General features: G+C 36.7%; 1 protein-coding gene and 1 long non-coding RNA gene across 2 annotated transcripts in view; one reads left to right on the top strand and one right to left on the bottom strand.

Annotated features, from left to right (window-relative positions):
• LOC144452710 (von Willebrand factor D and EGF domain-containing protein-like) overlaps positions 1–18600 on the top strand; it is an 18912-nt gene extending 312 nt beyond the window's left edge. Inside the window, exons 2-25 of the mRNA XM_078143854.1 lie at positions 1855–2094; positions 2982–3153; positions 4188–4315; positions 4671–4937; positions 5274–5540; positions 6191–6301; positions 6890–6952; positions 7529–7731; positions 7917–8003; positions 8331–8436; positions 8992–9191; positions 9777–9850; positions 10435–10498; positions 11011–11208; positions 11605–11813; positions 12472–12666; positions 13214–13445; positions 14040–14136; positions 14460–14573; positions 14884–15059; positions 15307–15567; positions 16098–16224; positions 16461–16594; positions 17096–18600. Coding sequence (XP_077999980.1) covers positions 1855–2094; positions 2982–3153; positions 4188–4315; positions 4671–4937; positions 5274–5540; positions 6191–6301; positions 6890–6952; positions 7529–7731; positions 7917–8003; positions 8331–8436; positions 8992–9191; positions 9777–9850; positions 10435–10498; positions 11011–11208; positions 11605–11813; positions 12472–12666; positions 13214–13445; positions 14040–14136; positions 14460–14573; positions 14884–15059; positions 15307–15567; positions 16098–16224; positions 16461–16594; positions 17096–17104 — 3734 coding nt within the window. The 3' untranslated portion in view covers positions 17105–18600. The remainder of the gene's footprint in view (positions 1–1854; positions 2095–2981; positions 3154–4187; positions 4316–4670; positions 4938–5273; positions 5541–6190; positions 6302–6889; positions 6953–7528; positions 7732–7916; positions 8004–8330; positions 8437–8991; positions 9192–9776; positions 9851–10434; positions 10499–11010; positions 11209–11604; positions 11814–12471; positions 12667–13213; positions 13446–14039; positions 14137–14459; positions 14574–14883; positions 15060–15306; positions 15568–16097; positions 16225–16460; positions 16595–17095) is intronic.
• A 1923-nt stretch (positions 18601–20523) lies between these two features.
• On the bottom strand, positions 20524–22635 carry LOC144453059 (uncharacterized). Its single transcript, XR_013482386.1, has 3 exons — positions 22550–22635; positions 21798–21943; positions 20524–20638 (listed from the first exon to the last, which is right to left on the bottom strand). It is a non-coding gene; the product is annotated as an uncharacterized LOC144453059 (long non-coding RNA).
• Between the last annotated feature and the right edge of the window lie 5232 nt (positions 22636–27867).

The raw sequence follows: 27867 nt of genomic DNA, 5'->3' as shown, positions 1-27867 counted from the left end.
GGCATAGTTTTCGTTGTTATAGAGGTCCATCGCAATATAAAGCGGAAAACAGTTCAAGCGAAAGCCACAATCATTTAATTTTATACTGTGGGTGATTATGTGTAACAATAGCAGGGTGTTTCCCTTTCAAATGATCTCATCGGGGTCACAATGCAAATTATACGTGGAATCTCAGTTAAATCTTCCGTGATAGGTCATTTCAACCACATGTTGATTTTATTTAACATACATGGTAATATATATTGTTGCCTTATAGACAACTTTAAATTAAACCTATACTACTAGCCGTAAATGATTTTCAAAAAGTATTCCATGGCCAGTTGCAGCTACTTCAGACTTTCCTTACAGTAGTATTTTATATATTTAGACTCTCTCAAAGTCCTCAGAACAGTCCTCAGAGAAGCGCTAAAAGGACTGTTTTGTATGTACCGATATCTACTGCATATATAATTGTACTCGAATATCCTTGTGTTGTTGGCCCTCGTCGACTACATAGGGCTATTCATTCGTTGACGTGTTACTGCGGTGTTCCGTGTTATTGCGATGCCCCGAGGACTGTTAACACTTAATCTAGGGGCATCGCAGTAACATATCAACAAATGATTAGCCCTATGTAGTCGATGAGGGCGCACACTGAGTACAATGTTATTCGCGTACAATCATGGCGTAGATATTGGTACATACAAAACAGCCCTTTCAGCGATTCTCTGAGGACTGTGAGAGAGTCTAATACTCATTGTGCCCTTAAACAATTAAAAGAATGTCCAATTAGTTAAACTAGAGTTATACGGTGCCATAAGAAAGAGTAAATAGTGAATTGTAAAGACAAATACTTTATTCTTTAGTTTGGAAAGAATACACTTTCGTGTTTGACGTCATATGTTGATATGTCGATTGTCGGCAGATGAAAAGATAATGCTAGGCTAAGTAGTCTCAAATTGAAGTAGGAAACTGATTTATTATTAAAATACTTTCCCGTCACGTGACACTATATCCGGGTTGAAGAGTGTGGCAACATTCCGGCGTTGACTGCAGCAATTTACATTATTTAATTGTATGACTGGTTCATATTTACACACGTCATCATTTTTGTTATTTATTGTGTGCTAGATAAAACTACAGTTTGACCTCAGATGACCTCTAGGTGTGCGAGCGCATGCGTCAAACCGTTTCCTTTAAAAACAACTGCGAGTTTCTGGGTTCGATTGAACACTGAACTAGCTGCTATTGGATAGTTGTTAATGTTTTGCTATAAAGTACAATAACGTTACTCGTCACATCGTATCCCGATCACGTGAACAGTGTTACATCACCTGTGGGTAGAGTTATTGTTTTTTTAGCTGTATACACGATAAATAAAATAAAATTGATTTTGAGGCCACACCAAAAATCAGCACCCTCAACGGCGATCAAGATTTCGACCTGTTTCTGTACTCTTTATGGATAATATAAATTTGAATATTAACGTGGTATTGAATCATCTGATCTCTTCTCCCCATCTAGCCCAATGAGAAATCATGAACCAAATATTGTTTATGCAAATGAGTAAACCCCAACCGTGATAGAATGTCACCGAATCACTCCAGCGCGGCAGCACTTGTCAGTGCAATGTGAGTAACGTAGTGCCCCAACAGTACCTGATTCATTATTCCAGAATTACATCTCAAACAATGGCCATATCATATCAAGATTTCACAATTGTAATCCCGCCTTCACAGTGATTACTCATATTCCCTGTTTCGACCATACCGTTGCGCATGCTCAATTTCCTGCAGCCGCGTTAACACGTACGGTACGTCACAAAGGTGATCAGATAATCGATCCGACGTGCAGTCTGTTTTTCTGTTCCAACAGGTGTGGACTTAGAAAGGTTTTTGTTGGTGGCTGGCTTAAGTGATGTCGTACAAATTGACATGCAGAATGACGGATATAATAACCGTAATTTGAATTTGACTGGATATTCATATATTATGGCCCTGGACTTTGACTACCAAGACAGAATGGTATATTGGACAGACGTAGATCAACGACAGATCAGCAGGTGTAACCTAGATGGCACAGACATTGAAGTTATTATAACTGTTGATGTTGACAGTAAGTGTAGAGCAAATTATGTATTACAGAAAAGATACGAGAATACAGCGAAAAACAGGAATTAAGCTCACATATTTATATTCAGACTTTCTAGCCCTCTAAAAGCTGTGTTGTAATCAATTAATTACAACTGGATTTGATCAATTAATTACAACTGGATTTGATCAATTAATTACAACTGGATTTGATCAATTAATTGCAACTGGATTTCATCAATTAATTACAACTGGGTTTCATCAATTAATTACAACTGGGTTTCATCAATTAATTACAACTGGATTTCATCAATTAATTACAACTGGGTTTCATCAATTAATTACAACTGGGTTTCATCAATTAATTACAACTGGATTTCATCAATTAATTACAACTGGATTTCATCAATTAATTACAACTGGATTTCATCAATTAATTACAACTGGATTTGATCAATTAATTACAACTGGATTTCATCAATTAATTGCAACTGGATTTCGTCAATTAATTACAACTGGGTTTCATCAATTAATTACAACTGGATTTGATCAATTAATTACAACTGGATTTCATCAATTAATTACAACTGGGTTTCATCAATTAATTACAACTGGATTTGATCAATTAATTACAACTGGATTTCATCAATTAATTGCAACTGGATTTCATCAATTAATTACAACTGGGTTTCATCAATTAATTACAGCTGGATTTCATGTTGTTTCCGAAATTAGCTTAGTATAAATTGATTGGTAATGATCACTTGAATACAGCAAGGACAATACGCAAATGTCGAAAACGATTTACAAAGTGCACTGAGTTGATGTCTTTAAAACAATCAGAGTTCGAAAGGTGGACATGTGGTAAAAAAAAAAAACCTCAATACTTGCACTTCTCCCTATCACTTCTAGTATTTTCTCTAGGATCTTATGGCCTTGCCCTAGATGTGGTTAATAGAAAAGTGTACTGGACTGATACTGGCACAGGCCGAATAGAACGTGCGAACTTGGATGGAAGTAGTCGGGAAGGAATCGTTACTACAAATCTATATTACCCTATAGCGATTGTTGTCGACAGTGACAGGCAAGTACAAATGTACTACAAAGATCTTTGCCTCTTCAAGTAAAATATGCAAAATGTGCCTTATATGTGATCAAATGTAAATATACTTAAAACAGAACTGATGTGCTTGAGTAGGTTTTGATTTACAATTTTGAAATACTTGAAAGAGTTACAAGCCTGGTGGTTTCCTCATTGATCTTTGGTCTATTTCCTTATAGCTCTTTACCATTGTTTGTGATGTACTTTATTTCGTGAACACAAAGCCGTCATTGATTACTTAGCCCCCATTACAGACTGGAATACCTCGCAAGAACTCAAACTGCTTAAACTGCAAACGAATTGAAGTATTCAAATTTAATTTTTCATGAACACAATTGCTGATTAGTTGGTTGAATAAGTCACATGATGCATGTACTATGTTGACTGTGTTGAGTTACCCTATGTGACCAAGTTGTCCGTATAGGGAAAGGGGATTTTAATTGTGTACATAAGATCATATGTCAATATAGGTGATATGTTAACATTATGTTGAATTTTCCGTCCGGTTGAAGGCAATGTGACATGGCCAAAAATACGAAATTTGAATGACTGAGCTCGCAATGCTGTTCAGGGTGCACAATATGACGAATAAGTTAATCATATATATAACAAAACAGTTCCAGTTACAGAGTTACATCTAGTGTAGCTTTAAGGACAAACGCAATAGGTATAAATAGCACCTCCAGCAAAGTAAGGCAAAAACATCTATACGTTTTTACATTTCGTACGTAAGCTATTTATTTAAAGTTAAAATACAGTAGTTGTATTTTGAAATTCCCTTCATAATTTGTCCCATATACTTTCTCATTCTTGTTTTACTGAAATGTTTCCGAATGCAAACTGTTAGACGTGTTCACTCCCTGATAGATGGCGCTGTTTAGATTTAAGTTTAAATAAAGGTAACATAACTAGATGTTTGATAGATGTATGTAATCATGATTGTTATCCTATGATTCCAGTACGAATTAAATTTTTGGAACTGTCTGAACAATATCCCTGTGGTTTTAACACTAAAGGTGCATGTATTGGACTGATTGGGGATCTTCGCCAAAAATCGAAAAATCAAACTTAGATGGATCTGGTAGGCAAACCTTGGTGACAAGTGGATTGGTGAGGCCAAGTGGGCTAGCTTTGGACAAACCAGGTGATAAAATGTTAAACTTGTATAACATTTTAACACAAAGTAACATTCTTTTCAATTTCAGAGAAAAATCAAGTTAATCTTGCGCCTTTATAGGGCATATGTGGTGTGGGCTAAAGCATCATGGGAGTCAGAACAAAAAAAGAATGGCAAATCTTCCTGAAATGTGTCTTACAGTGAATGGAATAGGCACTTAGGAGTCATGAATATTCATTGTTCAACCATGAATACATTATAGGCACAAGATTAACTTGATGTTCCTCTGAAATCAAAAGTAAAATCATGAATTCAAATGACTCTTTATGTAAATGTATATTTTTTCTGGTGGGATTTTCCCCTTTAATTTGTTGAATTTCAGATAAAAAGCTGTATTGGTGCGATGCAATTACTGACAACATAGAAGTATACAACTTGAGAACTGGGATAAGGCAGATATTGGTGTACCGTCCACTTGCTTATTTCTTTGGCGTGGCTATTGTCGATGACTACATCTATTGGACGGACTGGAATAGTTATAGGATCGGGAGAGCCGATAAGAACACTGGTGCAAACCAAGATGAGGTTGGTCAACCAATATCCGGTATATTGTGGGATATTCATTTCTACGGAGGAACGTATTCTGTCGGTAAGTCTTCAGAAATGTAATCCAAACTGAGCATGCCCAGATGCAAGTACTGTTGGGGGACATTTGGTTGTAGTAATGCCATACCTTACAGGATCGATCGGAATAATTATCTCCTCCCCAAGCATTCTGGGTAATCAAAGCACGATTAGAACTATCTGACTGGTCGTTTAAAATTGTACAGTAACAGATGATAGGTCATTTTAATAAAATGATACAGTTTATCTAAATGTGTACACAAATCAACATCACTGTCAGGTGAGACAATGAATGAGTCATTTTAACAACTAAAGTTTTCACATGATTATGTTATTGCAACTGTAAATTCATCATTTTCAGATCCATGTGAAATGAACAAATTTGAAGACATCAATGACCGATATAGAAGTAAAACATTCAACTCGAGTAATTGGTTCAACATGACAGATTTTATCTGTGATGGTGATTTAGAAGAGGGTTGGTACAGGTTTAGCAGTGATGCTGGTGATGAGATACCGACATCTTGTGTAGAAGTAGGGATGTGTGGAACTAAGTATCCTGTATGGATTGATGACCAGATTGGAAACTATCAGAATATTACCCAAGTTAGGGGGTGCATCAATAAAGGTAGTTATTAGTACATTATTTGTGGCTAGATTTGTGGTGGACAGTGCTTTACAATGTTGAATGTCATCACACACACACACGCACGCACGCACGCACGCACACACATACATACATACATACATACATACATACATACATACATACACGCACGCACGCACACATACATACATACATACATACATACATACATACATACATACATACATACATACATACATACATACATACATACATACATACATACATACATGTACATACACACACATCCATACATACATCCATCCATCCATCCATCCATCCATCCATCCATCCATCCATCCATACATACATACATACATACATATATACATACATACATACATGCATGCATGCATGCATGCATGCATGCATGCATACATACATACATACATACATACATACATACATACATACATACATACATACATACATACATACATACATACATACATACATACAGTGCACATACAGTTAACTGTCGGATTCAACTAATGTTTGCTGTTATATGGAAAGATAAAGTATAGACAATAAAGATGTGCGGTCATTCACTTTGGTATGGAATTTGGATGATAGGTTAATTATGTACTCTCAAGCAGGCTGCTGACTTTACAGTATATATTTATGTCCTTTAGGGTCGACCGATTGTTGTGATGAAAGTGTTGATATTCAAGTCAAGGATTGTGGTAATTTTACTGTGTATAAGTTGAAACCACTCCAGGACTGTCCTTCTGGATATTGTGCAGGTAATTGACACATATGGGTATCACGTACAAGTCAATATCCTACAGATCAAATAAAACAACCACCACCACCACCACCACCACCATCACCACTACTACCACCAAACTACATCGAGCATAGCTACTACAACAGTACTAACAATACATCACACCAGCAGTGATACCTATAATCACATTAAACCACCTCTAACAACAGATATACAAACCTGAATGCCATGGAAAATTTACAATGTCGACTTATATGAATCATGTATGCACAAATCTGACTTACATAGAAAAATCATGAAGCTTAAGTCTATCAACATCTGCCGTTAAAATCCAAAGATGAATAGAGACAGACATCGAAGTACCTAACATCTGCGATCAGTTGATCATACCGCCACCTGGTGGTCTGCTATGGAATTTTCTGATGAAGATCGAAGATAGATCGAAAGCTCAGTGCTAAAATCTTGAACTGGTTGTGCGTTACTAGTTACTGTATAATCTTTGTAATTCAATTTGAACCTATTGCCATATACTTTGATATCAATCCCAATAATATCGTACAATTACAATGCCAAATAATACAATGCAATGTGCCTTATTTTTCAGGTGAACGTGAACCTTGCCCTCTTGATCAAAATTCACCAAGTGGTTTCCAGCCTGGCTGTACAGGTAAATTACATCTAACTAAAAAGCCTGAGAGAATTTTGTATAAGCGATCACCATTCTCGATACTATTTGTTCTACTGGACACACCATTACATATTGTTAAATTATCACTCATCTTGGTGAAAGCAAGGGTTTTCTGCAGGTACGACTTACTAGTCTACCGCTAGAAAGCCAAGTTGAACGTGTTCTAACAAAAACATATATCCCGGTCTTTCTATGTCTTAACGACTGTGTCTAAATCAATGATTCGTAAAATAAGTCTTATACATGTATATAATTAAAACCTTAAAAATCTCCATAAGATTTCCTGACATTTCTCACTCGTCATAGTAGCAAGGCCCCTTAGGTCACTTTCGTTAAATGATGAACAATATAAAAGTAGTCACTATCTCTCGTAGAATTAGACGCTTAATATTATTAGAGGGTTGGAACGCAGACATGAACAAATATTATGTTAAAAATCTTCTGACTTTTGCTTTTTCAAAACAGTACTAGATGACAAGAAACGATGTATTAATTTAAAGTCAGTATTGTATTATAGACAGATAAGACACATTGAACAAATGTCTCTGTCAACAGATGTGTTTCCAAAACTCGGCGGAAAGCCATCTTTGTCGGCAGATACAGGTTATATGACGTGTCGGTTCAATGCTCCTTTATGGCCGAACAGTACCTTCACCATGGAATGGTTGTTAGATGAAGACATTATTAAGACAGAGCAGTTGGAGTACAAGTTACGATACTCTCGTTTGTATGACACTGAGTACAAACTTGGAAAGACGGTAACCATTTCTAAATTGTGAAATTGTACTTGTAAATCTATTTAACTGATACAACAGTAACATCGAAAGTTTCAATTTTTTGAACGAATCGTAAAATTCCACGTTGATGACTCTCAAGTTGACATCGCATTGTATGAAATTCTTATATTTATATACATATACCATATGTATGTTTTTTTGAATAGGTTAAATGCCGTGTTTCTGCAGCTTTCAAGAATTCAAATGTATCAAGTCCCACAGCTGATAGTAATGGTATATATGTAGGACTTGTGGTAAGTAATTATATATTAGGTCCTACTGCTGATAGCAAAGGTATGTATGTATGTATGTATGTATGTATGTATGTATGTATGTATGTATGTATGTATGTATACACACACACACACACACACACACACACACACACACACACACACGGTGTATATGTAGAATTTGTGGTTATTAGTTATGTAATAAATCCTACAGCTAACAGATATAATAACATACATTCAGAAGCCATGAAAATCTACAATAGACACTTACCTAGACAGTTACTGTGTATATTACAGTATAGAATGATATAAGTTGCTTTAAAACCGTTCGTTTTTGTGATTTATTAGGTTGAACCTGACATACAAACCGTACACGAAGACGGTCCTGCTGGTAATATATCCATACGAGCTACTGTACCAATGAATTGTCAAGTCAATTTAGTTGTTGAAAGAAGTAAGAGAGTACAATCTATCTGTCTATCTGTATATGTATGTATGTATGTATGTATGTATGTATGTATGTATGTATGTATGTATGTATGTATGTATGTATGTGTGTGTGTGTATGTATGTATGTATGTATGTATGTATGTTTGTTTGTATGTATGTATGTATGTATGTATGTATGTATGTATGTATGTATGTATGTATGTATGCATGTGTGTGTGTATATATATATATATATGTGTGTGTGTGTGTGTGTGTGTGTGAGAGAGAGAGAGCACATGTGTGTAAGTTTGTTGCCTGTGTACGTATCTTTGGCTTGTTGTTTTGTTTGTTTGTTTGTTTGTTTGTTTGTTTGTTTGTTTGTTTGTTAGTATATCTACCTTTGTGAGCAGGTGTGCATACATATATGAATATATGTGAGTATTTGTGTACGCGTGTCAGTGTTTTGGCACTTTCACGTGTGTACAAAAGTAAGGTAACAATTAAAATTTCAAAGGAACACACTAGTTTCACATGACAACCTTTAGTAACAAAAATAATCTGGTTGTTTATTTCTCAATAGACTACCTTGGACGAGCAGAAATTGTAATGGACAAGTGTACCATTGATATAGAATCCAAAACGTTTTCTTTGGAGAATGTTATCCAGGTATTCGCATTGAGGGACTGTCAGGATGATGGAGGCCAGGTAACAAGCATAGATATCGTACCAACTAATCAATGCTCAGTACCATTTGATTCAACCTATGGTCAATCAACAAAGGTGAGTGTGTCCTCGTAATTTGTAGTCTAGTTCCTGACAGGGACCGTATTACGTAACTTTGTACTTCATCACTATCCCAGTCTAATCAATCCCCTTGCTCAAAGCGTTAAATGTGGTTCAACTTCTGTGGTGAGCAAAGCTCAAGCGGCGCATGTCAGTAGTAACCCATCACAAATTGACAGGCTGTTGTCATCGCTCTCCTGTTTCTAGGATCTAGGACTGATATGGTACGTGTAAATGTCCAACCAGGACTCCACCTCCAGTCTATTTAAACTAAAATCATGTGGGGACGTGACAACGTCATCATGTTTATATGAACGCCATAGGGGGACACAGATATTTGTGCTCCAGCAAGGGGATTGACTAGACTGGGATAGTGATGAAGTACACACGTGATACAGTCCCTGTCAGAAACTAGACAATGTATTTTGTATCAAATTATCAATTATTGTAACTGAAATATCAAACTGAAATTCGGTCCAAATTTTTTTTTATATTCTTATATAAGTGGAAGTAAGGGCGTTATAAGCTTTCTAGCAATTGGCTGAATATAATATTTAAATTATTCCATGCATCCTATTCCAGATAAGAACAGCTGATAAAAGTTGTGGTCGATGCCATGGTACCGGTGATCCCCATTACAGTACCACTGACAAAACGTGAGTTTTGTTATATGTTCTTAAAATACCCAACTGATTATAACTAAATCCTCTTCACATTGTTTCCATACAGCCTTCAGTGATTGGCTTAGACCGTGTCACATGGTATGAAGTAGTGACCAATGGTGACCTCAATTTGTATACAGACTTCACTATTTGTTTTCTATTTTCCCAAGGGCACTATTCATGTAGCACGGGAATCCTCTCTGTGATTTGCTTTGACTATGGAAACAATACATGCCTAAGAATGTGATGTGTTATAAAACACTTATTGCCTGGCCTTATTTGGGCACTAGTAGACATCATATCACACCTAGTACTGTTATGTAGCAACTATTTCCCAATTTCAGCTAGTGCAGCTTTGCGTATTCTATATTGACACCGTCTCAAATGTTAGAATACATGACAAAATAGATTTCGCTACCAATTATGTCAATTGAAAAACAATAACTGTACCATTGCTAAAGTTCTGCCCAGATTAATTAATCATATTAGCATGTGACAATTGACATTCAATTTTCAAATTCTCCGGAAACATGATAAATTAGCAATAAACAAAAAAATGTTGTTAATATTTCTACTAGATATTATGATTGGTATGGTATTGGTGACGCTGTTCTTCTCAGGAGCAAGAGCCGTGCTTTTGAGGTCAGTGTGGGCCACTATGGATAACTAACTTTTTAGCCTGCTTACAGTGCTAGTGGTATTCCGTTTATCTCTGATACCATGCTTGTGATGAGAATGTTTAGAACTAATTCAGTTAGCCATAACCCCAAAATTCGTTATCAAACACTTAAGTTTGTTTATTAAATTTACATAATTACGTATATATTATCATATGCTTACGTCACATGATTCAGGTGTAACTCGTGCCTTCATCTCTGCTGTGAATGTACATTTACATAATGACTTCATTTGCATAACACTGTCATGGGTATAATCAACACACTGCTTTTACTGAAAATAAATGCTTTATGTTCAAATGTCTATCATAGTACAAAGGTCACTTAGATATAATACATTTAATAGGACAAAATATGGTAAACTTTCTCCTATCCCAATCATGATGTTTCCATATGCATCATACTGTGTCAAAGCTGGACGATCTATCGCCTCTGATATTTTTACCTGACTTTCCTTGTAATATTTTGGTATGGCAGGTCCATGCTCGGACATGGAAATGTGGAAGCGTGTCTTGTCACTGTGGAGTTACAGTAAGGGAAAACAATGACGTCATCACTATTGACTTGTGTTATGGATCATATGGAAAAACTGCTCCACAAGTCGTTAAATTAAGTAAAGGTGCTTTGTCAAAGGGAGTTCACATCACTAGAGATAAAAGTGGCAAAACGTTTGAGGTAAATATCAACTAATATTTTACACCAAATATTTGATATCGACGTTTGATTTGACAGGGATTTATTTATTTATTTATTTATAAATAAATGAAAACACACTGGTCTCACAAAAAAAGATGTGATTGAGGCCAGAAATGACCCATGGCTGTCTTGCGAAAGCTTTAACTAAAGATGCAATAAGTTGAGATATGTGGTCCCCAAAATAAAATTACCATTAAAAAAAGTTTCTTTAAAATTATTCTGAATGTAATATGTTATATTTGGTCCCGCTATTGTCCGCTACATAACAGATATAGGAACAAAAATTCATGAAAAATATTTTTGAAACTTCATGGCAATTGCTATTATACTCACATATTTGTAAGTACATTAACAATTTATTACTGTATTATTCAGATCACGATGCCGTCAGGTTCCTCGGTTCGAGCCGATACCTCAAGTTGGGGAATGAATATTTATCTTGAAGTATCAAGTGACGAGTACGACAACTCGGAAGGACTGTGTGGTTCATTTGATGATGATAACAGCAATGACTATACAACGGCTGACGGAAATGTTCTTCTGTATTCAGGAAGACGACCTGACAGTTTTTCTGACAGTTGGAGGTAAGAATGTTAAAAGACTTGGCAAATAGAAAAACAACCTCTGCATCCGTTTACAGGGAACTTGCAAACCCACCATGTTGAATGTTGCATCATGGGAAATGTGATAATAAATACTAATCAAATAGTATTGTAAACAATAATGTTATATTGCTTTTAACCACAAATAACCAATTCATAGTCACCCTGGCAATTGTGGGAGGTTTATTTTATCAGTAGCTCCAGATTAGGTGTTACGATAACCACAGATAATCCCATAGTCCTTTGCGTCTGAGCATACGCAGTCTGGATTGCAAGTTCCCTGTTGTATGTATGTATACTCCTGTACAAAAGTTACGCAATCAATGCTTCAGCGAAAGTAGTAAAACTTTAAATAATAAAGAAGTATGTAACTGCCTTGTGTAAAGAAGTATAACATGTCAAATGTTGCATGCTTTATCGTGATAACGTTGACTTTTACTTCTTTTTACTTCTTTTTGTATAATAAATCGATAAAACAGATCTTTGAATTCATATACCTTCGTTACACGTGCACTTAAGTATATACAATCGAGGTATCTACATATGGTCCAGCTTTATCAAACGTTGTACATATGACACCCATATCTCCTTCGTTATCAAATAAAGGAAATTTGCACTTTATATTTTATCATTATGATAGAGTTGATGGCGAGAAGAGTTTATTCAATATGCTCCCAGCTGACGTAACAGACGAACCCATGGATGAGTCACAATACTGCAATTGTTTTGAGGACGACAGTAGTTGTACCTTTGGAAATGAAGGCAAACCAACTGTGAATACTAATGCAATTGATATAACTGCGTTGGTTGGTGGTATTTCTATTACTCCAGTAAGGTAAGTGTAGACATTTCAGTAACGTTGCAATTGCAAGAAACAAAATATACATATGATATGAGAATTGCTTTTTATCCTTAAAACTTAATGAAATAAAATGTCAATGTCAATGTCAAATGGCACTAGCTGAGATTATAAGTTATCTTATTTATTCAATTTGGGTTGTAATATTTGGAGCACATTATAAGAGTGTAATTACCATTCTACTGTTATTGGTAGAACTCTGCCTTGGTATTGAGCCTTAATACTTGTCTGTGCAGTACATAATATTGTTTGTGTCAGAGTTAATATATACTAAATGTCAATGAAACTCCTGTTATGTCAAACACTGTGTCAACTAACAATACCAGAAGGGGATTTTTAAATCGAAGACATGTATTGCAATTAACAGGAAAACGTACTTGGAATGTTTAATTGCTCTCGGTTATTGAAAATATGTTCACTCGTGCATGTACAAAACATTATAAACTCAGCTTGTACAACTTCCAGCATATCAGAGGAATAAACTGTACCATTATACAATGCGATTATCTTCCCTCTTATCTAGACGTAGAAAAAGATCCTCCTCAGATGAAGATGTTTCTTGGTATCCATACACACCTGATCCAACCTTTGTACCAGCTAATGTGTCATGGCCGACACCAAGCGGCATCACTGAACAGGAAGCACGTGATTTGTGCAAATCAGCTGTCACTAATTCTAGCATAGCCGAGGCATGCCGGGAAGTTCCTAGTGTCGATATCTTCAATGGTGTTGAAGGCTGTGTTGAGGATATCAAGGTATTTTTGATAGAACACATGAATATTTTTCACTGAAAAAGTTATCATTTCTTATATTCAAAGTTATACTAATCTTTACAATCCATGATGGGTGGTGCATTGGTTCATTTCTAGGTAAGATGGTTGGAATAAAATGCAGCATACAAGTACTCAGCTGATTTTAGAACAGTGTAAACCAGAATCCGGTAACCGTTTTCAAGGGAATTAGCACTGGTGTAACAGGAATTGCAGTTTAGACAGGATGTCAATTGTCGTCATCCTTTCTGTGGTTTTTCCCTCATGTTACTATCTATTGGAAGTAATAAGTCGTTAAAACAATCCCTAAAGTTATACTTAAAACAGACGTTTCATGGAATAGAGAAGGTTCTTTGTCAATGTTTATATATAAAGGTTTGTGTTTTTTAAATAGCCTTAGTGATTTGCCTAAAGGTTCTGAATGACAAATATATGTAAATAGTATACAACTGTCGTATGAAATGTTAGTGTTTGTGATGTAGGGCCCACATGTTTACCTTATTATTCTACCAGCATAAACTATTTATGAAATAAGATATGTAGATATGTAGGTACAAATACTCATACTTTAATTCTCAGTTATCAGACAGTAAAGATTTCCTACTGACCGTTATTACTGATATGCAAAACGCCTGTCAAGAACAAGTATTGAAGAATGTCTCCCTGTATGACACTGGTAAGACTGTGTTACTATAATAATCAGCGGTCTTTGGGTTCTATGTTGGATGTATCACAGGTCTTTACTAAATATGAGAAATCTTCAGTTGTGTTGACTTTGAACCCAACTTTATAATGTAATATGTTTTCTCTGTCCTTCTGTCTGGCTGTCTATGTATGTAAGTATGTATATATGTATGTATGTATGTATGTATGTATGTATGTATGTATGTATGTATGTATGTATGTATGTATGTACCTGTGATTCTGAGCGCATGGTATGAGGATTGAACATCATGATCGGTACTTAATATAATTTTAAGTGCTTTGTTCTTCAAAAAGGCGAAAATGGAACTGCTGTGGCGACTCCCCCTAGATTTCTAATAGAGTTAATCTGTCCAGGAGAATGCAATAGCAATGGTTTCTGCATCAATGGGACTTGTCAATGTGGCGAGGGTAAGCATGAGACTTCCATATGTTTATTAATCTTCCGTTAATCTTACGATTCGATTTAGGACATATTGAGTGCATACTTAGGCCAGTGTTACTATTTTTCTTTGTATAGTTATGAGTTGACATCTGACCCCGATGTAATTTTCAGTATTCGGTGACTTTCATATTCAAATTCTTGAATTATTCACCAGGTACAAGAGGAATTAAAATAGCAATAAAGAACGTATTCCTGTTGCTGTAAGAAAACACGGTTTGAATGACGGTTTTATGGTTTTGTTAATTCGGGCAAATTTCTCTTGTTTGTCAATGTTAGGATTTTCAGGTTCAGATTGTTCTATTGATTCATCAAAGCCTCCTGAAGTCTGGTTTATAAATGGTGGAGAACAAGGATTATGTGATATTCGACAGGATGACTGTGCAACCACCAGTATCATTGGTGATAATTTTCTTGATTCTGACGACCTAGTTTGTTATTATTATGCAGGGGAGGTGAGTCTATATTTGTGAGTTTAGTGTAAAGTTCGCAATAACATGCATGTATGGTTGCAAGTTTTTTAAGTGTAAGTAACTGTTGAAACCAATAAAAGGAATAAACACATTACGAAATGATTTTTTTTTTAAAGTTTTCACTGCATCTGTAGCTTGTTTATATAATTTCCCACATAGAATAGTCCTTTCAATAACTCACAAAAAGTACAAAACTTTTGCTATTAATTCAATATTTTTTCCACTTTAGACAAATAACCAGACATTTGATGGGATTACGAGGTTTACCACAGTTGGCGCTACTTTGAGAAGTTTTAGAGAGGTCTTCTGTGAGTTTGGTGTTTCTATGGTGATTCCTGGAAATCCGGATGTGTTGAAAGGTGTCACTGTCAAATTAGTGACGGTCTTTATAAGTAACGATAATGGCAATACTATAAGTGACGGGTTGCCATTGACAACGTTTGACTCAAGATGTCAAGACTGCAATGAAGATGGAAAATGTCAAATGAAGGTTAGTTCAATCATTGCTATGTATGGACTTTGTATGCCCTGAGATAATGTCAGGAGACGTTCACATATGCATCCAACATACCACAATGGAAACTAGAAAAGAAGTTAAAAAGAACAATTACTATGACTTAAACAGCTTCATTACAGGAGAATTTTGCTATTATGGCAACGTGTAAGACAACTAACTAGAGACTGTGGTTATATGCATGAAGGAAACAACGAATATCCACCTTAGGCCCCCACCACCACCCCATTCCAAAATGTGCACGAGCTTCAAATTTTCTCATCAGGCCCCTGTTGTAAGTTCTCCAGGTGGTGAAATGTAATTACTAAATCTTGTCTCTTAGCTATCGAGTATACCCATTCTGCGCACATTTACTTGAAAAACTGAGAGTTTTTTTATTCCAGCAATATAATGTATTACATATTGGATGCAATGTTTAACGTTCCCACTCCCTCCATAATTTGTCAGTAGTAAATGTTATTCCTGTATTCCTGAATTTAATGAGGATAGGTTGTTTTTTGTTTCAGGCAAATTCGTGTGAAATCAATGGTCATTGCTTTGCTGATATGGAATTCCATCCAACTGAACCATCTAAACAATGTCAACCAGTGAAAGATCAGTTTGACTGGACTACAGCCAGAAATGATGACAACGGTAATGAATACTTGTCTATAGATGATTTGAATGAAACAAATGCGTTCATACTCTCCACTGTGATACCTGCACAGACTGACATGATCAATCAATCAATCAATCAATCAATCAATCAATCAATCAATCAATCAATCAATTTGAGGAGGTAAATATCTAAGACGCTGTCCCAAGTAGATGGCTCTCGCGAACATATAGATTAAAAAAACTCTGGAATTCTTTCTCTCTTTTATGTACAGAGAGCAAGGCATCAAGTCTGTACATCATAATTGGAGTTTCAAGCGCTGTTGCTGTGGTCGTGCTGTTGGTTGTCGTCATTGTTATTTACTGCGCATGTACCAAAGCTCGTAAGAAGACTACTGAGGAGATCGGGGTATGACTTTACGATGTTTATTGAATTGGTGGATGGGTGGGTGGGTGGGTGGGTCGTTGGATGAGTACATGAGTGCGTACTTGCGTACGGTCGTGCTTAAGTGGGTGGGTAGATGGGTGAGTTGTTGTTGTTGTTGTTGTTGTTGTTGTTGTTGTTGTTGTTGTTTCTTTATTCCTAAAGAAAGAAAGTTACATCAACAAAACTCAAAAACTACAAATCAGGAAGGGAAAATGTAAATAATTACAAATAATTACAATGTTCACGTTTCAAACTAGTAATCAAGGCACATAATTTTGTATAAACCGCATTTCTGTGAGCTATAAAGCATTGCATCTGTAAACCTGTCATTATTTTATCATTCCAAAAAACAATGTAAATCAAATATACAAAATACACTAAATGTCGCCCCGAGTTGACGATGAATCGTTAAGCTTTTCATCGATATTCAGAAAGACTTCGTTCCCATTAACATCAAATTTCTCTTATATTTTTATTTTACAGATCATGTAAGCAGGGGATACTAGCAAGTCACTTTGTGTATAACTAACTTACCAATTCAAGTCGAACATTCCATCAGTAATATGAAGTGCTTTTGCATTCTAACCTAGATTTACACGATAAAATGTCTGATTATTTTTTTACATACAGTGAATTTCACAACACCATTCAACTTTCCTGTTTGAAACAACCATGCAGAAATTAACATGAAACTGTATATGCCACACTTCAATGGCAATATTGCATTTTTGCTACATTTAGTCTAAATGAAATAAACCATTTAAATGCATTGCAACTCCACGCAGACTAGACATTCAGGCGCCAGTGTTTTCCTTCGTATCAAACATCCGATGAAGGGCGCGCAAATGTCATTTGATGTATGTATGGTGGCATGTGTAGTTCAATTCACTTGACAAAATGTAACAAGAAACTGTACTCGTTCAATCTTAGTATCTTAAAGTGTAGCATGTCCAGTTGTCATTGATTTTTCCGTGGTTGTATCTAACAGAAAAGCTGAACGGTGTTGTGAAATTCGCTGTAGATATAACTCTAACACCTTGTCATAATGATAATCCAAAATTATCGATTTTATCAATTATAATCAAGAGTAGTAACAATAACAATTTACATAATTACTACACAGTATTAATGAACATCATAATCTTTAAGAATTTTGAAGACGTGTAATGAAACAACATTTCCAATTGTTAACCATATATAACATGGTGAAGTACATATTTGACCACTGTTTTCCAAAAGTGTTCCACCAGAGTATTTTTAACTTTTGTTTATATAATTGAATTTGATTCACAATACCATTGCACAACATAGTGTCATGGATACTAGGGGTATTTACCAGTCAATATTTTGTTATACATTTTTAATGTCATGAGTCATAATTTGACCATGAAGTAAGTCTTTCAGATCGGGAACTATTGGAACTATCAATCGATACTGAACATGCGCAGACGCAAGGGACTATGGGATTAATCTGAAACCATTAATACAATAAACCTCCTACAATGGTCAGGGTATCCATAACTAGATTTATTTGTGGTTAAAAAACAAAATATGTTTACAATACTGATTGATTTATCAACACGTTTCCCATGATGCAACATTCACGATATTCAAGATGGCTGCTTTGTAAGTTCCGCATTCTATGAAATCTATCAACATATAGCTTGTACCATGGAAGTATAATGGGTTATACTTCCATGCTTGTACCAATACAAATGTGGAGAACTACAAGTGTGTCCAGTCATTCTTTTTTACAGGTTTTCGGACAATATGTGATAGAGCTCGAGTGCTTTCGATTGAAAGGCCGCTTACTTTGACTCAGATTGTAAGATATGTACATCGTGTTGTTCAGGCCTATCAGGCTGAGTGTCGGCTGATAGCGTGGAACGAATGTCTGTATCTTACAGACTAAGTTGGACTATGAAAAGCAGAGTGGTTGTTTTTGAATACCTGATTGCAGTTGTATTAGTAGTGTAAGAGAAATATCGTCCGTGGCCACATGGATGAGAAATGGGTATTTATTTGGGGGTTTTCATCAAGACTCAAAAGTCTACATGAGTCGAACAAAAGGGGGGGGGGGGTTCAAAACCGCGGTACATACGTATTCTATGGGAGTAATCCCCCCCCCCCCTGGATTTTCCTTAACAAGGTATACCAAATTATATTATAGTGTTATAGTGATTGTACCTCAGATCTCAGTGAAGCTATCGTCTATTACTGAATGAATTTATCAGATCTTTTCTCAGAGAGGGAGCTGTCCTGGGAACGATTTGGAATACCTACTATTTGTATTCGGTAGCACATAACTCTCTTTACCGTATATCTCGATCAGCCACGTCTAACCTCAGCTCAGCAACTAACGTAGACATCGTCGGCTTCTAGGGCAGCCTGATCCTCATTACAAACCACCAGTCACCCCGACGACAACACATAACTCGGTCATACAAGTATGTATAAGTTAAAATTGTAACGTGCATTTGAAACTTAATACTATTAGAAAGTGCTGTATTTACACCGCTTAGTGTAAAGCAGTGTAGTATTGCAAACATCACATGCGTACCTGCATGAATATCAGCACTCTATCGTACCACACTGTATACATGTACACGCAACACGCGCACGTGACGCTCTTGAGCAAATACCATACTTGTACTCGCACGTCATGTCACTAGAAATTAACTGTGCCATCCGATACATCGTAACCAATATTTTCCTTATAGCATCAACCTTTATTAACCAAACATTGTAAAAGAATAGCGTTCATTATACCATGCATAAGCCAAAAATATGGAATATATACCCTGGGCGTTCTACGTCACAATTTCAACGCGCGTCTATGTCACAACAATGCGTGTCTACGTCACTAGTTCTGCTGTGTTCGTAATATGAGTCAAAATGTCAAAATTGCCATTATTTTCCCCAATTTTTCTTTCATATTACTGGCACTGGTATAATTATGTTATTCTCCAATACTTTACTTCATTCAATTGGAAAATACTCGTGACCTATGGGTTGTGTCACTACTCGTCTAGCGACTCATAATGACAAAGCCCTTAGGTCACTCGTATTTTCCATGGCTGAACGAAGAAAAATATCGGGGAAAGTTTTTTTAATAACAATGACCACTTTGATTTGCAAAAAATAACCATTTCCAAATGACAAAATGTTATGTAACTACGCTATAGACAATTATTGGGTATTGATATCCCCATCAAAAATAGTGTCTCATTCTGATTATTATTAGTAAAAATTATGTAAAAATTAGAATCTGTTAAAACAAGATTAACACAACAGAAACAAGCCTAAAATACACATACTAAAACGTAAAGAGACTTTAGCGACGCTACTAAGTTTATATGTGAGAGTTTTCCAAATTCACGAGCCAAATTTGCATAAACATGTGACGACGTCGTGCTCCTAAATCATTCAGATATCACAATTTTCTCAAACTAATTCGTATTAGTGTTTTAATGAAAACGTCCCAAAATTATCACACCGTTCTAAAATCATTGAATCAATTATTATAGACACACTCTCTTTGATGGCTATTACATTATTGAAATTGACTTTCTGTAAGCTCAGCAGTCACGTGCACGTGACCAACCAATGAGGGCTTTACACCACAACGAGGCTCGTGTACAACATGACAGAGATACCAAGAATAAGGCTACTCGTCTTGATGATGTTGCCATCACTTCCTGTGTTACAGAGATCGGCATTGCAACATTCATTGCATCCTTTAACACCTGTAACAGCTGGAATACAACGTAATAAATGAATTTATACAAAGATACAGACAGAGACATACATACACACACACACACACACACACACACACACACACACACACACACACACACACACTGACATTTCATATATCTAAACTGAATGTTTCAAAGATGTTGACTTACCTTCCATCTCGGCTACAGTCAACTCTCTGCAATTATCAGTACAATGTTCGGAGGACTTTACACACCCTCTACCAAACATTGCGGGGACGTCATTATCATATTCGGTGTGATAAACCTATAGATCGTATAGAAAAATCATCAGCTCTTTCAGAGTCACGATTTTGCATTCCTTGCTTTAATAGTTATCCTTTCAGCAGAGTTAGTCCTTGCCTAACCACAGGGAAAAGGACGAATAATCATTTTATTTCTCACGATTTTCCAGATTTCTATTTAATTATTATTTATTATTTTCTGAACATTTTAAATAAAGTTTTAATTATTGTTTCCTCTCACTGTTTTTTTCTCAATGTGTTATCAGAGTTTATCGGCTTTGCATTAATTAGTAGCTTGCTAATCCGAGAACAAACTCATTGGTTATTTGCCCAATTACGCAGTGAGTGTAAACATCCACTGATCCGACTAATGGCCAGTACACTGCCGTTACATCACTGGGCTTGGTGTTAATTGGGCAATTAGCCCGTGAGTCTGTTCTAGGATACTAGTAAGCAATCTGCTGCTAATTAATGCAAAGTTCGTAACCTCTGATAAGACAGTAATAACAGTAGAAAATAGGGGGCGGGGGGTGAGGGGAAACAATATTTAAAACTTTATTTGAAACGTAGAGAAAATAATATTAGAAATCCGGAAAATCATGAGAACAAAATTGATTATTTGTCCTTTACCCTCATGATGTAAAAAGTAACGATGTTGAATCGGTTCATAGAACATACGATTTAATGTAGGTTGGTTGTTTGTTCTTTTGGTTTGATTGTTTTCGTTTTTTTTACTTTTGCTGTGTTTGTCTTTGGTTGGTTGGTATGTTGGTTGGTTGGTTGGTTGGTTGGTTGGTTGGTACATGTATGTTGTTTGGGTGGTTGATCGGTTGGTTGGTTGTTATGTCGGTTGAATATGTTAGCTGATTGGTTAGTATGTTGGTTGGTTGGTTGGTTGGTTGGTTGGTTACTTGGTTAGTATGTTGGTTGGGTGGGCGGTTGGTTAGTATGTTGGTTGGTTGGTTGGTTAACTGGTTGGTTGGTTGGTTGGTTAGTATGTTAGCTGATTGGTTAGTATGTGGGTTGGTTGGTTGGTTGGTTGGTTGGTTGGTTGGTTGGTTGGTTGGTTAGTATGTTAGCTGATTGGTTAGTATGTTGGTTGGTTGGTTGGTTGGTTGGCTACAATGTATGTTGGAATGGTTGGTTAAGTTCCAACCTTATGAATATATCGGGTAAACGTACAATGCAAGCATCATCTTCACCACTGCATTCTTTCTTGCTAGCGTAGTCAAGGTAATTCAATTCACATGATGTATTAGTCAGTGGCGAGTAATCTTCGCACGAGTAACATGTCAACGCGGTAGTGGAGTAAACAAACACGAACAATACTGCAAGGAAAATTAACAAATGTGACTTCAGATACATGAACACAACAATATGCGATCAAAGAGTCACAGATACTTGGTCAATTGTAAGGTACACACTAACTTGGTATTGGTGAAACGTTACGTAGTGATTACTATGCGAAGTAGTATTTCTCTTTGTTAAACATCCCATCCAGACATGAAAATTATATAATTTACATGATGTAATGACATGTTCCCATGACTACAAACTTGTAATAGTCATGTGCATATATAAATGATAGCGGGTATAATTATAGAACATAGTGCCAATCGTCATGGCAACGTAGCACAACTATACTTTATGTGATGATTTTTTGAAATCCTCATGACGATCTACATGTACCCTTGTGACCATACAACATACACGATAATTTTACTATTAACATATGCGGTATTTTAGTTGCTGGGTAACTATACATTGTTTACCTTCCGAAAGGGAAGGTTATGTTTTAGATGTATGTATGTCTGTCTGTCCGTCCCTCCCTCTGTGTATGTGTCTGTGTGTCTGTCTGTGTCATCGTTTTCTCAAAACCGGCTGGCTAGCTCCATTCAAATGAAATTCAGTACTCATATTTTTAAGATAATTACCTAATATTACGTAGATGAATCTATTTTCCATAATTATTGTCTGCCTTGGCAATAGGTAGCCTTTTCTTCGTTTAAATTCAACGGATATGAATATATATCTGCAACAAAGCATACAATTGATATGAATGGTAATATTATAGTTTCTTTTATATGAAGAATGAATGATCAGTTTGAATAAGTATCAAAATTTAGGCATGAAAAAAGAATTTCTAGCAAGACTATAGAAAAACGTTTGCTCAGAAGTGAATAACGATACCATGTATTGACAGGCACTTTAATATAATTGGATAATTCGTTCAAGAAAAACATGATCCTGATATGTCTACACTCAGACCACTAAGAGATAGAAGTGGTCTGAGGTTTACATCATACGCCAACTTCAAGTTTGAATACAAGTCACCTGTGGATGTGATAACGTCACTGGGCTCCAATTTGATTAAACACAGCTGTATGTTGGTCGCCTTTTAACATTTAGCAGGGAATGTTGTTCTACATACATCCATTTGACTAGATGTGAGTGGTAAGATCTTCAGATTCGAAACAAACGGATAGCACATATAGACTAAGATTATGCGTGCAATCTAATGAAGTAGGGAAAACTAACGAGCATATTGTTTAATTTGGTGTCAATATTGAATAAACCGACACCCAAAATTGTAATAAACAGTAAACATCTCTATCATGTTGAAAAATGAACGCTGTGTCTAAATAATTGCAATAGGTGCCAACACCAGTTGTTTGTTGGGATGACAACAGAAATAGCCCACATGGAGTCGATTTCCTCCTGAGTTTCCCTACAAGACTAGAATATTGTCAATAGTTTCTAATATGCCATACCTGGCAACATCGGAAGTGAGAAAATTTGCCAGAATGAAGTTAAGGTTAAAGCGAAAATGTGTGTTGGTTCTTCACTAGCATTTTCCAAACGAGTATGGGAATCAACACAAAGCCTGAGGTGACCACAAAAGTCAAAATACAAAAGCGAGTGGTCTGGTATTTTGCACCTGTCATTCAAAAGATAATTTAAACCATTTTAATAATAACAGACACCGTGTTTACAACATTAAAATTACTACAATGCTGAAAATGCTAAGGTGCACAAATATAGTCTACTACTGCTGAACCCCTAGCTAGTCGAAACTGATGTGAAACCATCGCATTGAGGATCACACCTGCCATTTAATGTGCACAGTTTGGATTCTTGTAAGAAATCACGAAAACAGTGACCATGTTGATTAACACCTTTGTCAATGACATTCCTTTATGGAGTGTCATCCAGAAAACCAATGCTATCATTCAAGGTGCCAATGCGAGCATTATAATCACCACACATGACGACTGAATCGACATCATTGTTATAAAAATATAACTGACAGAGCAGGTGGCCAAACAACCTATTAGTATCTCGGCCCCAAGGCGAATTCTCAGGCGGCAAAATAACAGGAAAACACAACAAAGGAATAACCAGAAACCTTATTTGTAAAACGCACTCCCAAAATCCCGTTAGACGATTTATCAATTGTACGTACTATATGAAATCGTTATACAGTGAGTTCTTGATAAAGAGACCCACACCTCCAAAGTTCCTGCGTGCATTATAATGTACAGGTGCTCTGTTAAACCCTACCCACTGATAACATCATAACTGTATTGTTTCATCCCCAGACAAATGCGTTTCATTCAGAGAAATTATATCTGCCCTTATAGTTAACAAAATTTCACTCCTGAGCGTACTGTTCCACCGAGTCCATCCCCGACATTATGGTGAGCAATTCTCACCCCGTTGAGCTGAATGTCCTATTCTGTGTCATTATCACCACCTCTGTCTTCTTGGTGATTTGCCTTCTTGATAATTCGACCATTTGCGGTTACCTTGTAACTACTTCCATTTGGTAATTCGCTAAGAAGTGTTCTAGCATTCAGCTCTACAATGCGCTCCGTGTGTGACTTACTTGGGCGAAGGAAAACCCTCTTATACTGCTCACTGTCCTTTAGACGTTGTTGGGCCGGAAAAGCAATCTTCTTTTGTTCGACATTTTCCATTGCAAACTTAACGAGACCCGGGACACCCACTCTGCGACTTCTAAGACGAACTGCTTCTACCACCTTGACTTTGGTGAAGACATCCTTCCCAAGAGCTCTAAGCAAGGTTTAATAGCTTAGTGACGTGTGATTTCAAACAGAGAAATTATAAAGCGAATAAGGTATTATAATGAAATACATATTTTTTTCAAGTAGAGGAAGCTTGTGTACCATACACCATTACGAGAGAGAGAGAGAGAGAGAGAGAGAGAGAGAGAGAGAGAGAGAGAGAGAGAGAGAGAGAGAGAGAGAGAGAGAGAGAGAGAGAGAGAGAGAGAGAGAGAGAGAGAGAGAGAGAGAGAGAGAGAGAGAGAGAGAGAGAGAGAGAGAGAGAGAGAGAGAGAGAGAGAGAGAGAGAGAGAGAGAGAGAGAGAGAGAGAGAGAGAGAGAGAGACGTTCGGCATCCGATGTCAGGCAGCTAGTTAAAATTAATAGAAGTTTTCAATAGAAAATGTCTGGTGTTATGGGACACCTTTCCAGACAAAATCAATCCTGACATCACCAAATTGAAGCACTGGTGTGTTATCGGTATTTTGGTTTACTGCATTAGTTGTTTGAAGGCAAATGCAACGTTCTTTACTACTGTAACATTATCGGCTTGAAAATATGCTAGTTTATTGGTAAATCTGTACTAAATTTTCAAGTTCTACGTTAATGATACATTTTTACTACATTGTTGGTTAGAAATGTTACTACGCTCTCAGTTAATTCTCGGTATCTGCAATAGCATTTTGCTTCATACTAGAGGGTCAAAATATATAGAACAAGGCCGACTTGTTCTCTCGAGCGCCCACGGTAATGCATGTGAAGTGCGTGGAGCCGAAAGTATGATGTCGACCAATTCAAGAAATCGAATGTTCTTTAATTTTATGATGCGCCTAGACAGTAATGTTCTATTTCAGGTACCGAGAATTGATATATTACTGGTTGATTTAATACGTTATCGATTTGTTACTACGTAATCAGTTGAGTGAGTTGTAAATTACCTCATCCCGCCAACCTAAAATCACCCATAAATGTACATACACATACTTCAAGATAAAATTCAGCACAAACACTTCAATCTAAGGTATATACGTACTTTTTCGACGTTGCAAAATGTTGTCTTGTTCTCCCAGCTATGATATATGAAGCAGTGGTGCTTCGGTTGACGTTGTATATAAGTTTATATATTAGAAAGTGTACTGTTTACCGCCTTCCATGACAACCTATTGTTATGCTGTACAGTCATATCAATGCCTTCAGAATTCCAGCGAAAAAGTATATTGTACTCACGAGCAAAGTTGGGTAGATGTAATAATTCCCTTTGACGACGTACCATTGATTACCGGCCCTACAATAGTATCTGCAGTGAGAAAGGGGTCTTGACTAGATAAACATAACATCAGCAGCCCTGACATTTGGGTCATTTAAGTTCATTGAAATGGCTGTGTAAAGACATGGCATTGTTAAAGGCTAATTTGAGTGTGTTGTGACCAGCCATATACAAAGGTGTATAACATAGTGAAAGTGGTGTATTGTCTCGTAGTCTTTGAATTTCTGTTATTTAATTTACAGCAATAGATGTTGACTCTCTCTCTCTCTCTCTCTCTCTCTCTCTCTCTCTCTCTCTCTCTCTCTCTCTCTCTCTCTCCTCTCTCTCTCTCTCTCTCTCTCTCTCTCTCTCTCTCTCTCTCTCTCTCTCTCTCTCTCTCTCTCTCTCGTTGTGTTTTTTGAAATACTGGTAGTTTTGTTATGCAGTTTCCAGGTCAAACAGGGTCGTCTGAACGAAACAAAAGAACCATGGAAACCCAAAGATGGCTGACAAAAATGTCCCTGATGCTTGGATGGCGTCCTTGATCATGTACTCGCATGATTAAACGAATAAACATTCTATATTCTGTCGAGCTCACTGCACTATCCCCTCCCTCCTTTACTGTGCCAAGAATGACAACGTGACTTCAAGTGTTCTGATTACGCTTTAAATAATATAACATTTACTGCCTTATCACTTCGCTCAAGAATATTTCCAATTGATAAAGGATTGGGATACGAGCATTATTTTGGCTATCTTCACTCCACCTCAGCCTCTTCCTGCAAATATCATTGAACCATAGTAGCAGACCACCTCTAATTCTCACATTCCTAAATCTCCAACTCCTTAATCACCCCCCTCCCCACCCATCTTACTCAAAGAACTGGAGCAAGTCTGTGTCTATGCGTGCCATCTGAGGTCACTTATGTGCCGAATGTTTTCCATTGTTGTATGATAGTTGTATCAAATGCGTGCCTATGTCATCCACAAATTTGAAATGATCCTTCGAATGGAAGGCAGCAATTAAGCTAAGGGCTATTTGAATAGTCATTAGTCTACCGCTACCTACAGTCATCACGTTATTTGAGAAATTATAACTGCCATCTTTTATTTTTAATCCATCAAGTCTTCACAAAATGTTTCGAACATGTAGTATTTAAGCCTATTGGCTATCCAATTGATACGATGAAACACGGGAGACCATCAATATAGTACTCGACTGGGTCAGTCATAGATTTGTAATAATTCCATCATTTCTATTGCACTAGTATGTAGCCTTCGAGCTATGGCCAGTACTTAACTATTAGACATTGTTTACAATGGTCCGGGTAATGGTCCGGGTAGTCTAGCTGCTGGCTTTCCCGATACAATACGACAAGCGACCGAGGGTGGGCGTTCCGCCCTCACAATGAATGTTTTATATGCCAGCCAATACTTACAAGGAAACATCTATCAGTGTCAGCTGCAAACCACGACCGTTTTACGGTACCGTTCTTAACAATCCGGTCCCTACGGGTTAATATTTCAAAGAAATAATAACTCTGGTTTGCGAGAATGGTCAGCTCGAGCACAGCTTCAGTGCGAGGATAGTGTTGGAAAGTGCTCCTGTCAACTCAATCTTTCAAGTTCCACATTTATTTTGTTTGTCTGTCTGTCTGTCTGTCTGTCTGTCTGTCTGTCTGTCTGTCTGTCTGTTTGTTTGTGAGTTTGTTTGTGTGTTTGTTTGCTTGTTTGTTTTCGTAAACATAACTAACTAAGCCTGAGTGCCCTGTACTAAAACCTTGACATTCATTCTAAATCTGTTATGTGAAGAGGCTGTCAAACGATAATGTCGTAGTGCTGCTTAGATGCTGTGCAAAGGGCGATTAATCCAAGTCATTTGTGTACTTGTCCTCTCTATAACGGGTTCCGTTTGTACACGTGCTGTGCTGTCGAAAGTAGT

This window comes from Glandiceps talaboti, chromosome 23 (genome assembly GCF_964340395.1).
Source record: "Glandiceps talaboti chromosome 23, keGlaTala1.1, whole genome shotgun sequence".
In the NCBI taxonomy this organism is placed as follows: domain Eukaryota; kingdom Metazoa; phylum Hemichordata; class Enteropneusta; family Spengelidae; genus Glandiceps; species Glandiceps talaboti.
Note: the sequence above shows the minus strand (reverse complement) of the source record. Positions and strands in the feature narration are given on the sequence as shown.